The sequence below is a fragment of the Trichosurus vulpecula genome, chromosome 5 (genome assembly GCF_011100635.1).
Source record: "Trichosurus vulpecula isolate mTriVul1 chromosome 5, mTriVul1.pri, whole genome shotgun sequence".
NCBI classification, from domain to species: Eukaryota; Metazoa; Chordata; class Mammalia; order Diprotodontia; family Phalangeridae; genus Trichosurus; species Trichosurus vulpecula.
The window spans coordinates 28056223-28070778 of NC_050577.1; the positions used below are offsets into that span (position 1 = coordinate 28056223).

The following is a 14556-nucleotide window of genomic DNA, read 5'->3' on the forward strand; positions in this document are numbered from 1 at the left end:
TTTTATTTTTTATCCACTTAATAGTATTTAATTTTTTCCACTTAGATGTGAAGACAGTTTCCAACATTCGCTTCTATAAGATTCTGAGCTCCAAATTTCTTCTCCCTCCTCTCCCCCCATGCAATCCGATACAGGCTGTACACATACAGTCATATTCAACATATTTCCACATTAGTCATGTTGTGAAAGAAGAATCAGAACAAAAGGGGAAAAGAGAGCAGACAGTCGGCTTCCATCTGCATTCAGACTTCAGAGCTCTCTCCATCATGAGCCGTTTGGAACGTAGACCTTTGCTTTAGTAAAACTGCTTTGCGGCTACGTGAGCGATGGATCGGAGAGGAGAGAGAGGCCTGGAGACCAATTAGGAAGTTATTGAGATATTTCTCTACATTTCTATAGCACTTGTATGGGCCAGGTACTGACTGGGCTCAGTACTTCACAATTATGTTCCAATTTGATTCTCGCAGCGACTCTGTGAGGTAGGGCTGTTATCACTCCCATTTTACAGAAGAGGAAACAGGCAAACAGAGGTTAAGTGACTTACTTAGGATTATAGAACTAATACATGTCTGAAGCTGGATTTGAACTCAGGTCTTCCTGACTCCAAGCCCAGCACTCTATCCACTGAGCCACCTAGCAGCCTAGGGCAAGAGGTCATGACTACCTGAACTAGGGTGCCAGCCGTGTGAGAAGGGAGAAGGGTACCGATGTCGAGAAAGTCATGAAGGTAGATTCTGTAATATTTGGTAACCGATTGGCTCTGAGGGCCGAGTGGGAGGGAGGAGAAGAGGAGGATTCTGAGGCCAGAACCTGGGTGGCGGCAGATGGTGACTGATTGTCGGCTGTGATCTGACAGCCGACGGAGAAGAAGAATGACTTAGAGATTTATTATGCGCACAAAGACACACAAGCAGCCAATAATTCTGTGTCCGATTGATGTATGACAGAATGGTCAGATTGTTTTCCTGAGACATATGCTGTTAGTCAAAGACTAGATGGTATTCTTATTTCAATGAAATAAGAAAATGTCTTCTCTTGAGCCTTTAATTAAATCATTTGCATTCTAGAGTCCTTCTCATTTGATCCATTATCATCCTTAAGGCCCAGATCCTTATACCATATAATCCTTAGTGCTGAAATGAGATCATATTTGTAAAGTGATTTGTACAATGCCTAGAACACAGTAGGCGCTTAATGTATGTTTACTTCTGATTTTCTTGAAAAGGTTTCTTTTTTTAAAAAAAAGTTAGACATAGAATATCCTTTTTGGACCTTTCTTTATCTCTCCAGTGCTTCGCACAGTGCCCAGCACATAGTAGGTGCTTAATAAATGCATGTTTGCCGACTTTAATACTTTAAAAGTTGGTGGTGAGCAGCAAAGTGTATTGACATAAACACTTTTTATTCGTAATGCCCTCTAGTATGACTCTGTGGTGGATGTATTTACACCTTTGATTTTTTATCATTGAGACAGATAAAAATGACGCATTCTTAGTTTCCCTGCCTGCTTGACAGCCCACAGGATCCCAGTAGCCTGTCTACACAGGCTTCTGCCAGCTCTTTCTGGCTCTACCTAACTCTAACTAACTAGTACTCTTTACTAGTATTACTCCCTATATGTAACTAGTCTGGTCAGCTAGGTGGTGTAATGGATAGAGCACCATGCCTGGAGTCAGGACCAGAGTTCAAATCCAGCCTCAGACACAGTCTAGTCATGTGAATCTGGACAAGTCACTTAACCCTGTTTGCCTCAATTTCCTTATCTGTAAAATGAGCTGAAGATGGAAATGGCAAACCACTCGAGGATCTCTGCCAAGAAAACCCCAAATGGAGTCGCAGAGAGTCAGATGTGATTGAAAACAGCTCAACAATAACAGAGGTAACTAGTCTAAAAGAGCCCAGGGTTCTGCGCTGGATAAATAAACAGTCTCACACTCAAATACATGAAATTCAGCATTTGTTGATTCCATGTTTTGCCCATTTAAGAGGGCTTGTTTCCTGGAGTACGAAAATAAACCTGTTACATGTGGTCTCCCCTATGAGATAGTAGGTCACACTCATAGGAATGGACTCGAAAGGGATCTTAGGGGGTCATTTTACAAGTGAGACATTGACTGTCCCAAGTGTAGAAGACACTTGGACAAGGAGTAGTAGTGTGCAGCTGAGCTGTAATTGAACTTGGGTCTCTTCCCTCCAAATCCAGAGGATTTTGCAGTTGCTCCTGTCCCATGGCCCGCTATAGCATGACTTAGTGGAAATAGCCCTGGATTTGGGATTGGCAGAGACCTAAGCCTTAGATGCTTGCGAGGTTTGGAACTATGAGCATGGCCCAACTTCCCTAGATGACGTCTAGTTTGTCAGGGCCGGGGCGGGGTAAAGTATTGACGGCACAGGGTTGTCTTGAGCGGAGAGAGTGCTGGACCTGGACTCCGGATGACCTGGTTTAGAATCCTGCCTCTGGCACTCTCCAGTTGTGTGATTATAGTCAACTTTGGGCTTCACTTTGTTCCTCTGTAAAATGGGGAGGGTCATACTTGCGGCACCTTCCTCACAGTGTTGTGACACCAAAATGAGATAATGTTGATACAAAGCTTTGCAAACCTTGACGCACGATATAAAGGTGAGCCGTTATTATTAGACCAGTGTTGTGGCATTCAGTACTCCACTAAGTAACTTCAGATATGACTTAAACTTTTCCACCAAGATTTTTCCATAGAGATTTATCAAAAACTGCTATAAATGAGAGAACGAGTTTTATAAATGTCCTCTTGGTTTCCTGCTAAATTATTGTCATCATCATCATCACTATTATTATTAGGAATTTACATAAAAACTTTTAAAACCTTAAAGCACTATGTAACTGTCAGCTATTAATATAATGCAAGTGTTATGGTGTTCAGTGCCCGGCATCCCAGTGAAAATGCAGTTTAAATTTTCCCTCAGCAGATTATTCCATAGAGACCTATCAGAAAGCCAAGGCAGAAGAGAGGATGAAGTTTATGGGATGTCCTTTTGGCTACCTGCCTACCTTCTTTTAAGCCAACTTATTTGCTTGGCTGATTTACTTTGCACATATGTACATCTTATTAATTTTAAAGCAGTCTTGGGTAAATTCGTTAGTCTTTACTGAAGCGATAATTAATTTATATACTATAATTCAGAAACTTTGAAGCCTTGACTTCCTGTATGGTTAATTAAAGTTTTGTGACTTTTTTTTGCCAAGAAAAAAAATCAAGTTCCTTAGTGTTGTGAAAGAAAAACAACTTTAAGAGGTTTTAACAATCCTTAGCAAATCTTTACTTGGCTTGTGAAGCCACATTTGCCAGGTGACAGAAGTTTATTGTATGCTTATGGTATACTATACGGGCACTGTGAGGGAGACAGAGATACAATGGAGGGTGTGTTGTCTCTCGACCTGGGAAAGAACTAGGTTCAAATCTCATCCCTGATGCTTAATGTGACTTACCATTCCTGGGCTTCAGTTTCCTCATCTGTGTGAAAGGCTGGACTGCTTAGCTTCTGAGGTCCCTCCCAGCCACGAATACATGTCAACGCACCAAGTGTTAAATAATCATGCTGCATCAATAAAAAGGAACAGTAAGAAAGTTGTCACAAACCCCTGCTGGGATTTGTTATTCCACTGGCAATAAGTGTTCTGTCAGAGGTAAAATGTATTAGCATTTATTTGGCCTCTGGTGCTTTTGTATTTTTTTTTAAAAAGCCCACCTTTCACAGTGATTGACCTGCGATCTGGGGCTGGGGAGAGAGGTTGGTTAATTTCACTGAGATTGACAACATTTTTCAGGCAAGTCACCAGACTGCTGGAGGGGATTCTGGTAAAACAGAAGTAGTGCTCTCTGATTTCTCAGCTCTTAATGATGATATTTTCTTATTAGATGCTGCAGAACCTATTTTTAGACTTGTCTTTTGTTCATAAAGGTCAGACCTAAATAAAGCAATTGAAGCATGAGCTGAATGAATCCTCCTGCCTGTGCAGCTCATGTTTCCATTACCCTGACTTACCTCCTCCTCAGAGTCCTCAAAAATCTTCCTTCAGGTTGGGTATTGAAGCAAGTACTTGGTATTCGTTTTCCAAATAGTCAAAGCTTCTGGTTTATATTCCATTAGTATGCATCTTTCATATTTTTAGAGCATGGAAATCTCTATGGTATCATGGTAGCCATCAGGGTATCTAGCCTGAAGTACATGAGCACTTGAAGGTTGTACCCCACAGTTTACGATCTTAGTCTGTACTGGCCTTTGACTCGTCATGCCGTTATTTCAGGGGCATTAGTTTTGTCCCACCAGCTAGGGCACCCTATCTTATACTTCTTCATCACCAGTAGCACTTAGCAGAATGTGGAGCACAGGGCAGGTGCTTCATAAATGTTTGCTGGATTGGACTGAATAACAAACACTGGAAAAAACTTTGTCAACTAAGGTCATAAGCTCGGAGAGACTTGAGAGGATTAAGTCATTCATTTTCTAGCTGAGAACACTGCAGCCCAAATCTAGGTGAATTGCCCAAGGTCGCACCAAGAGGAAGCAGCAAAGCCTGGATTTGAACACAGAGCTTCAGACTCCAGATCCCATGTACTTTCTTCCATACCATGATCTTTTAAGGTGGAGTCGGTGAAACCTTTGTTCCTCTCTTCGGCAGTGAGAACCACAGTAAACCAATCCCAAGGAGTCTAAATCACAAAGCATTTCTGATGAGTGTTGGATTAATTACCAAAGACTTTTGGGGGAAGGGGCAGGGTAGAAAATTCACTTTCATAATAATGATGTGCTTATAAATTTAATTAACATGAGATTGGCCTGCTTTCCCTGAGTACACAGCAATTGTGGGCAAAGGGAGACAGATAGTAGAGAAGTGTATAGGGTCCCAGAAGGTTACTGACTAGAGATAAAAATGTTGCTGTGGGTAAGAGTTTGTTCATGGGTCTAATCAGCAATGAGATATAAAGCACACACTGTTTTTTGGAGCCTGGCCTTTAGCATGGTGCCTTGCACAGAGTAAGGGCTTAATAAAAGTTTATTGATTGACTGATATAGCTAAGTTAGGGCAGTTGCTTGCATATCACTCCAGCTATGCTGTGGGGCTCTATGGTTATATCATAGAAAGGCTAAAAGGATGGGAGGAAAATTTAGACATGACAACACATTAAAACAATTTAAAATTTTTAAGAAAAGGTTGCTAACAAAAACCTCTTTACTCTATCTGATGTGCCCTGAAATTATTTAGCATTTCTGTGGCAGTTTGGCATTTGGGGCATATATAAGATGATTAATTTGGTTTGTCATCACCGTCAGTAAACATTTATTAAGCACCTACTACATTCCAGGCACTGGAGATACAAAAAGAGGCAAAAAGACATTCCCTGCCCTCAAGGAGCTTACAGTCTAATGGATAATAATAATACTTATATGGTACCTCCTCTGTGCCAGGCAATATTCTAAGCACTGTACAAATATCATCTCATTTGGTGCTCACAGTGCCCTGGGAGGAGGTGCTGTTATTAATCTCAATTTCACAGTTGAAGGAATTGAAGCAGAGGTTCCCAAGGTAACATTGGCAGTGAGTGACTGAGGCTTAATTTGAACACAGGCCTTCAGGCCCAGCCCTCTATCCACTGCAGTGCCTAGCTCTTACCACAGCCACACTGATTTAGAGTTGAGTACATAGAAAAACCTGTGACTAGTGAGCCAGTAGCAACGAGAGGACTGCATGTCCAGAATATTGGGCTTCTTGGGGCAAGCCATTGCCCACAAGCCATTGCCCTTTCTTACAATTAAGAACATCACTTTTAGTTTGCCATTAATAACACTCAGGCTGTTTGACCCAGCCCAGCCTCTGCAGAAGAGCAGGTATTAGGACCAGAGAGAAGGGGCTCCTCCATGGTTTCGTACTTGGAAGGTCCAGAAATTCTTTCGAGCCTCAGAGGCCATTTGTGGTGATATGAGGACTTGCCCAAGCCATTCATAATCGTCTGCTTTTGGTCATTGAATCGATCATTCTGATGTTCCCTCTAAGTGCCCTAAGTTGAATAGGATCTGCCTGGAATTAGGACATGCTGATGAAGTCACCAAGGTTCATGTGGGCCTCAGTTTGAGCACTTTATGAACTCACTTCTCACACAGGTTGAACCTTTTACGGGCCAGGCACACAATGATCATGCCCGTTGAACTGCGGGTTCCAAAGTTTGAGGTTCATTTTCAAATTCTGCCTTAAAATTAAATTTTATATCAACAAAAATTTATTAAGCAGCTGCTGTATTCAAGGCCCTATGCCATGGGCTTAGGATACAAGACCAAAACAGCACCTGCCCTCAAGGCGCTGCCATTCTTCTTTCCAAACATTGGAATTTTCCTTTTTCAGGAATTATCTTGCCTGAGTAATTTAAATAAGGACACTCAATAGCATCCCTCTTTCCCTTTTTTGTATGGGGAAGGATACAGTCTGGAGTAGAAGAAATAGTCTTGAACCTTTAAGGGATTGATTCCATTCTAATATTAAAAATAACAAATAAAATTCAAGTGCATGGAGTAAGTGCCTTAGTACCTCTGGGGCATGGGCGTTGCCCATTTCCTAATGAGGCAGCTTGGAAGAGAGCTGATATCTTTCCCATATTATGGGACTGAAGGTCGGTTCGGTTGACTCTTTGATCTGTTCTAACACTTAAGCAGAGATTTCTGACTGTGTAGACAAGGACAAGAGTGCCCTGTTGTCACCGAGAAGAGTCCCCAGGTCAAGAAGAATCCCAGGAAATCCAGCCTGAGTCTAGTTCTTTTTCCTCTTAAAAAGCCAAGCAAATCTGGCAAAGGACATTTTCCAGAGGCCATTCTCCCAGAACCCAAAGTATGAATTAAAGTCACTATTCAAGTGCCATTTTTAAAAGTTCAAATGGAAGAACAATCTGATCGTCTGACCCCCTCAAGGAGAAGGGACAATGCTTTCATGAAGCTTCTGACTCCTGAAATAAGATGTTTTTCATGAAGAGTTTTCCAGGAGTACAATGTTGATTCAATCCTGTTTGCTTTCTATTTCTGCAGTAGGGTAGAAATTTCTTCAGATCATTTCATGTTGGGAGATACTCAGCTTTATTGTAGTTCTATGCGGTAAAAGAAGATGACTACCTGAAAGTGAGCAGTGGATCATGCCACCCAGTTACTGATGGTCAGAAAGCTCTTGTTGTCCTCAGAGAGGGGGCCCAGCCAGGGAGAGTATTTAGGCTAGCCATTCATTAACATACTTGGTATACTGAGTTTAACTTTCAGAGATTCATAGGGGGTCATTTAGGCCCAGAATTTCACAGGTGCATGTTGTTTTTTTTTTTCATGAGAACAAATGGATGATTTAATCTTTAAATTCCCTGTTTAGATGAATCTGAGTTAGATTCTTGGAAAAGGTCGTTGAGCAAGACACTTTTAAGCCTCAGTAGCCTTATCTGGAAAATGAAGGGGTTAGACTGAGGTTCCTTTTAACTGAGTCTATGGTTTGATTGTGAAGTCGCCATTCAATTTAAAAGTAATAAAATAATAATAGCTAACATTTTCATGGCACTTCCGGGTTTGGAAAGCACTTTACAAATATTTTTTCATCACAACAACCCTGGGAGATAGGGGCTGTTTTCCCATTTTACAGGTGAAGAAGCTGAGACAGACGAAAATTAAGTGACTCTTCCAGGTTTACAAAGCTAATAAGTGTCTGAAACTGAATTTGAACTCAGGTTTTCCTGACTCTAGGCCTAGCGCTCTATCCACTGCCCCGCTTAGCTGTCTGGTTTCTTCATCTGTAAAAGGAGATGGTGAGATGAGATAGCCTCTGAGGCCCCTTTCAGCTCTAGTTCTCTGGTCCTGTATTTTATTAACTCCCCTTCTGGTTTAAATGCATTTTTTCTCATCCTACAAGAAGGAACATCCCCTGTGGAAGAAGTCTAATAAGTTGATTGTCATAGGGTAAGAAAGATTGTTTACTCCTACAAGGAGCCCTCCGAATTCATCCCTTCCCGAATGGATTGTAAAATTCCTGGTTCCTGGGAGACAGGGTTTGGTAGGATGGTGGGCTGACCTGTCTTCTTTCTGTAGACTGTGTTTGACCACCTATACGGACAAGTGGCAAGTCACTTAACCTTGTGTGCCTCAGTTTCCACATCTGTAAAATGAGCTGGAGAAGGAAATGTCAAACTGGTCCATTATCTTTGCCAAGAAAACCCCAAATGGAGTCATGGCGAATTGGATACAATTGAAACAGCTGAACAGTAGTAGATGAAAATCTACTTGTTTTAATTATTATCTAAATTGATGACTTCAGTTCATATGGCCTGGGTTTCAATTTCAAAAGGTTTGCCATGTGGAGCAAATCAATTCCCAAAGTATCAATGGCTGGCAAGTAATTTAGCAACTATAGTAAGATCTCTACGCTTTTGGAATTGCCATGCAGGATATTTCAATGTGTTGTAAAACAAGAAAGCAAAATGACTGTGGTGAAAGTGTAAATTCAGCAAATTGCTCAAGTAATAATGCTGTATTGCTGCTTGCTTTCTAGGTAATTGGATTATGCGTTTTCTGCAAGTTTGTAATCAGTTTAATCACTTAAAACTAGAAGTGGAATAATGTGTTAAAGGATAATGATTTTTCTCCCTGTAAAGAAAATTCAGCATTATGTTTTCCAAAAGAAAAGCTCATTGGCAAGTCCAATTTGCTCAATCTTTTAAAAAATTCAGTTGATACTGGGCCCTGTATGGTTTCATTATTGTTTAAAAAGAAACTCAGGCTCTGAATTTTTATTCAGAATGTATGTGAAGAATCCAGAGTATTACATTTTTTTTTAAGATTCGAGACTTCTTAGCCCAGTGCCTGGCACATAGTAGGTGCTTAATTGACTTACTCACTGATTGACTGATTGACCTCTAAATGAAGACCAAAACACGTCAGGCAGTTTTTGTAGTGAGAACAAAGAGACCACACATCACAGATGTGCCTCGTTTGGTCAGCGCAGAGCTAGAATTATGATCATTTAGCCTTTTAGGAGGAAATTATTGTAGTAAAAGTATTTTCATAATCAGATGCTCAGGGTAAATCTTTGTTGTAGCCCTTGCAAACCGATAAGAAAGCCTGATGTTTTTGAAGGTTGCAAAGATTTATTGAGGGTGAAATGCTTAAAATCTTGATAAAGGAAGATTGCCAAGTTTATCCTACCAGAATTCATCAATTGGTTTAGCTCCTTTAAAGAGTAAGAAATAATAATAAAGGGAGAACCATATGGGTTACTTATCTTCATTTATCTTTTGTTTTTAAAGAAAAATCAATTCAATTGAAAGGACCACCTTTCCCCCCACCTTGAGGATGTTGGTGGGGGGGATGGTATTGGAACTGGATTAGGGAATGTGGTAGCTAGGTGGCTCAGTGGATAGAGTGCCAGGCCTGCAGTCAGGAAGATTCATCTTCCTGAGTTCAAATCCAGCCTCAGACAATTACTACCTGTGTGACCCTGAGCAAGTCACTTAGCCCTGTTTGCCTCAGTTTCCTCTCTATAAAATGAGCTAGAGAAGGAAATGGCAAACCACTCCAGTATCCTTGCCAAGAAAACCCCACATGGGGTCATGAAGAATTGGGTATGGCTGAAAAGACCGAACATCAACAACAAAAGGGCATGTGGCAGGGATGAGAGTCTTCATGTCAAGTTTCTTCAGTCAGTCAGTCCGTCAGTCCATGAACACTCATTAAGCAGCAGGCACTTTATTGGATACTGAGGTTGTAGTGATGACAGCGGAATATTTCTCAAGGATGTGAGCGCATATTCGATCGCATCTCCCCCTTCCCCTCCTCCATTCTCCCATCCCAGTCCCCTTATACCACCATTTGCAAATCCTTTCTGAGTCACCCTGGTAGTATGGCCCTGGGGATGAGGTTTTGGGATCACAGATTTAGAGATGGATAGAACTTTAGGCGCGATCTAGTCCAGCCTTCCCCCCATTTTACAGATGAGAAACTGAAGACATCAGGTGTTTCACATGGCATCTGTAAAGCTGAAAGATCAGGAATCTGGAATACTTTCAAGAAGGTTTCCTTTTTTAAAAAAAATCCCCAAATTCCCATTAAAAATCAAGTCTGCTGTCTAAAAATTGAGGTCTCTCTTTAACTTAGCTCTCTTGGTTTATATTTAGAGCAACTGATAAAATCGTACTTGTGGTTGGCTGGTTTTTCATTCTCTAACATGTATCATCATGTCCCTCCTGATACATTTTCAGAGTTAAATAGTCACTGGGAAAATCCAGCTACTTAGCTATGGTAGGCACCTCAAACTGTACAAAAATAGAAAACCAACATTGTAACAATGTTGGCTCACATTTAAGCTTCAGAAAGTGCAAAAGGGAGTGTTCCTATTGAAACATCCATGTTGCCACACTGTGCTTGGCTGCTCTGGTTTGGACGGTGGGACTGGATACAAAGAGACATTTTTAAAATTATGTTCAGTAAGTCAGCCACTGACAGGCAACAGGTTATGTGAACTCTTAGGCAGTGATGCTGCTGGTGGAAAACAGTGGCTGATTTAGGCTTCAGAGAGAAGTCCACTCTTTCAGATTGTAGTAGATCTCCGTCCTCCTCTTCCCGCTCCCTCCCCTTCTCCCCACTCCCTGCCTAGGAGGCAGTTTACTAAATCCAACCTCACAGTCCAAGAGGTGATGCTGAAAGGGAAGGTTGGAGTCAGGACTCGGGCTCTGGAATGCTCCTGGAAGTTATTTAAAGCAGGAAGCTGCACATACTCTTACCATTGGGTATTTTCCATTGAGATTTTATGAGTAAACCCATGAAAAAATGTTTAAAAACAGTTAATGATGCTACTTCAGTATCTCCCTACACCCATTTACAGAGATGAGGGGTCATTAGCTGTGGAACATTGCATATATTGTCTGATTTTTTTGCTGCAGTGGTGTTGATTACTTTTGCTCATATGCTTTCTGTTTTTCCTCTTTTAAAACACATTCTTTTATGCGATGACTCTCTAGAAGGGGAAGAACACAGGGGAAAATTCAGGCAAACGGTGTAATAACAAAAGATATCAGCAAAGTTTATTTAGCAAATAAAAAGAGAGACAAAAAGTATACCATTAGGAATGTAGATGATATTTTATTTTTATTTTTATATCTTGAAAACATTTCATAATGTCTGTGGTGAGACTATTTTTCAGCCTTTTAAAAACTCAAAAAAAATTGTTTGCATGCTTTTAATGTAACTTTTCAAGTGAAGAGATACAAGCTCGTTCTGAAAACACTTCCACCAGAAGCCAGTATGCATTAAATAATTAAATTAAATACTGTTGGGACTCTTAATAAGAGAATAACTTTTTCAACTTCAGTCATCTAAGGTCTTCCCCAGAAAGCCAAGAAATGAGGGGTTCAGGGAGGGTGTAAGACAGCATTTATTAGGTGCCTATGTGCCAGGCATTGTGCTAAACGTTGGGTAAGGAAAGAGAAAGGTGTTCTGTTATTCAGTTCATTGACACAAACATATATTAAGTATTAACTGGTAGGATTACAAAGGTGACCACAAAATGACACAAAACTTGCCCTCAAAAGTTTGGGAGACAAGGACACAAATACCTATCATACAAGTTAGAGTGGGATTGAATACCTAATCGAGGTCAGAGAAAGGACTGAGAGATTCAGGGAGGAAGGGACCACTCCCAGCAGTCATGGTGGGATAGAGTGGGCAGAGAATGGATGTACTGTATCCTCTCACTTTTTGGGCTGTGTAAATGTTGGAAGATAGAGGAAAGGAAGAGACCGATGGAGAGGACAGAGCAATGGAAAAATGGGGCATTAGTGGCCGCAAGGTTGATGGGGCTTTGGGGGCATGAAAGGGGAATTGTGGTGACCATCAAAGGCAGTCTGCTGGCATTTCAACACCAATGGTCTGCTAACCTAAGGATTTGAAGTGAGTTAAAGAGAAGTTTCTACTTGGTCCTTGGGGAAAAAAACCAAGGTGAAAAATGTATCTCTAATAGTAAAGATATGAAGATTATATTTAATTGTACTTAGGTGTGCATTTCTTCTAGCACATGATCCCTTGTCCTATGTAGTGTTACCATTTAATTGTTTTAATAAAGAGTTATATTTTTAATTTTTTAAAGGATCATGAGTAGAAAATCTTGCCAGCCTTGAAGTGAATAGGGCACTGGACATGGAGTCTGGAAGACCTGGGTTCAAATCCTGCCTGAGACACTTGCTGGCTGGCCGTGTGACCTTTGGCAAGTTGTTCAGTCTCTCCAGGACTTTCTTCATCTTAAAAATAAGAGGGTTGGACATGATGACCTTCTAAGGTCCTTTCCAATACTAACTCTTAAGATCCTGTGAGCTACACCTAAAGCTTGGCTGTTAGAACATCAGTGTTGGTAGCAAATACTAATTATAGGCAAAAGTACCCAAGAAGAATTAAACAGCCTCTTTCCTGAATGGTAAATTTAAAAAAAAATTAAAAATTATCTTTCCTCCCACTCTTCCCCCCAAAGAAAACCAAATGATTGTAACAAATATTCATAGTCAAGTAAGACTAATTCCTACTTTGGCTGTGTCTCATTCTGCATATTGTGATGGTGAACTTTCAGAGCCAAATCTTCTAGTGACCAGGTGCTGTCAGGCTAATAAGAACAAAGGAATCATGTATTCAGTCATCCCAACTGGTGAAACCTTGCAGCTGTTCTGAAGGACTTTCCTTTTGCTGGGGAATTGAGGGTGGCTGCTATTTTTCCCCAATTTTATACATCATTTACAGAATTAAACACAGCAAAGTCCCTTTGCTTATTACAATAGGGCTCACTAATACTTACTTTGGAAAGCACAAAGTGTAGGTCGTGTTCTAACTGTGGCATCATCTTCTCCAGCTTCTGCGGGGATCGCTGTGTCCCAGAGAAAAGTGCGGCAGATCAGCGATCCCATTCAGCAAATCTTAATTCAGCTGCACAAAATTATCTACATCACCCAGGTAAGAGCCCCCGCCTGTTCCTGCTCTTTTGTCTCCAATGTCTGCCGGTGGCTCTACTGGTGACTTTGGATGCCTCAGAGCAGTGAATCTTACTATCTCACTTTCCATCTTAGCATGGTGGGAGCCAGTTTCTGGCCAACAGGTGAGAGAGTTAGGTGAGTGACTAGGTCTCAGGGAACCTGGGTCTCATAGTTCCTTGATTGTAAGTTATTGTATATTGTTGATGTCAAAGAAACAAGCATGTATTTCAAAGACTAGCCATTCAGATTCTTGGATATGGGGCTGGCAGAGAGGATTGGGTTTCCAGAAAAGCAGAGAGAGAGCCAGAAGGGGCTGCCTTGAATCTAGAAGGAATAGGACTTGCCGTATCTCATAGATCAAAGGTAATACTTACATACAACGATGTGCTGGAGACAGACAGCCCTTGCTGGCCCTGGAGACCTGTTTGTTATATTTTTACAGATGAGGAAACTGAGGCCCAGAGGGGTTGGTTGGTTTGGCCAGGTCTCACAGCTAGTAAATGTTGAAGGAAGTGTATGAACCCAACTCTCTCTACAATGTCCAGCTTTCTCCTGCTCCCAGGCCCCTCGTTCTTTTTACTCCATCATGCTCCCTACTGTTTATTTCTGGACAACTAAGTGATCTCATTGTTTTTAAAAAGCTCTAGGAACCATCACAGATTTTATAGGTCTTCTACAAAACAGAGGTTTCCTCTTGGCACAGAAACCCCACTTTGGGCACCCTCTGGGGGCTTCCTCTTCTTTCGCAGGGCCTGGGAACACCAATAAGAGACGCTCTGCTCCAGGCTTTTCCATATGCAGTAAAGGGCACAGACAGGCAGGCTATCCCTCCGCCGGGTGCCGTGCAGACAGCCTCTTAATATTTTGTGTTTACTATGGGCACATGTTTCACCTCCTCTAATATAAGCTCCATGAAGGCAGGGGCTGTTTCATTTGGCATTGTCTCCCTTGGACAGAGTTGGGCACATAGTAGGTCTTACCTTTCCAGTCTTCTTAGACCTCAGTCCCCACCACATACTCTTCCATCCAGTGACACCCCCTCTTACTCCAGGCATTTTCCCCAGCTGTTGTCCCCTGTGCCTAGAACACTGTCCCTCACTGTCCACTTACTGACTTCTCTGGCAACTTAAATCCAACTAATATCCCAACTAAAATCGTTTCCTGGAACCTTCCCCAACCCCTCTTAATTCTGCTGCCTTCCCTGTTATATATTTCCTATTTATCCTGTATGTGACTGGCCTTGTATAGATTTGTCTGCATGTTGTTTTCCCATATTAGACTGTAAGCTCCTTGAGGGCAGAGACTGCCTTTTGCTTCTTTTTGTATCTCCAGCACTCAGCACAGTGCCTGGCACATAGTAGGTGCTTAATCCCTGTTTAGTAATTGATTGAAATGTGTGTTGGCTTGGATGAGTGAATCCTAATGTCCTCTGTCTCCCAGTGCCTAGGTAGTGTGTCTCAGCTCGGTGGCCATTTCCCCTGGGTCCTGGGGGGAAGTGGCAATGCCGTTTCCCCTCCCTCTAAATACCTCTGGAGACCTGAAGGGAGGA

The 14556-nt window shown here is 41.6% G+C and overlaps 1 protein-coding gene across 5 annotated transcripts in view; it reads left to right on the plus strand.

Moving 5' to 3' along the window:
* The window catches only part of NEK10 (NIMA related kinase 10), a 202775-nt gene that overhangs the window by 163113 nt on the left and 25106 nt on the right, over nt 1-14556 (plus strand). For 4 of the 5 annotated variants that reach the window (XM_036760443.1, XM_036760441.1, XM_036760442.1 and 1 more), the window contains one exon: nt 12887-12987. In XM_036760443.1, coding sequence (XP_036616338.1) covers nt 12887-12987 — 101 coding nt within the window. Of the gene's footprint in view, nt 1-12853; nt 12988-14556 lie in introns of all 5 variants that reach the window. The other variant, XM_036760445.1, reaches the window with a different exon arrangement.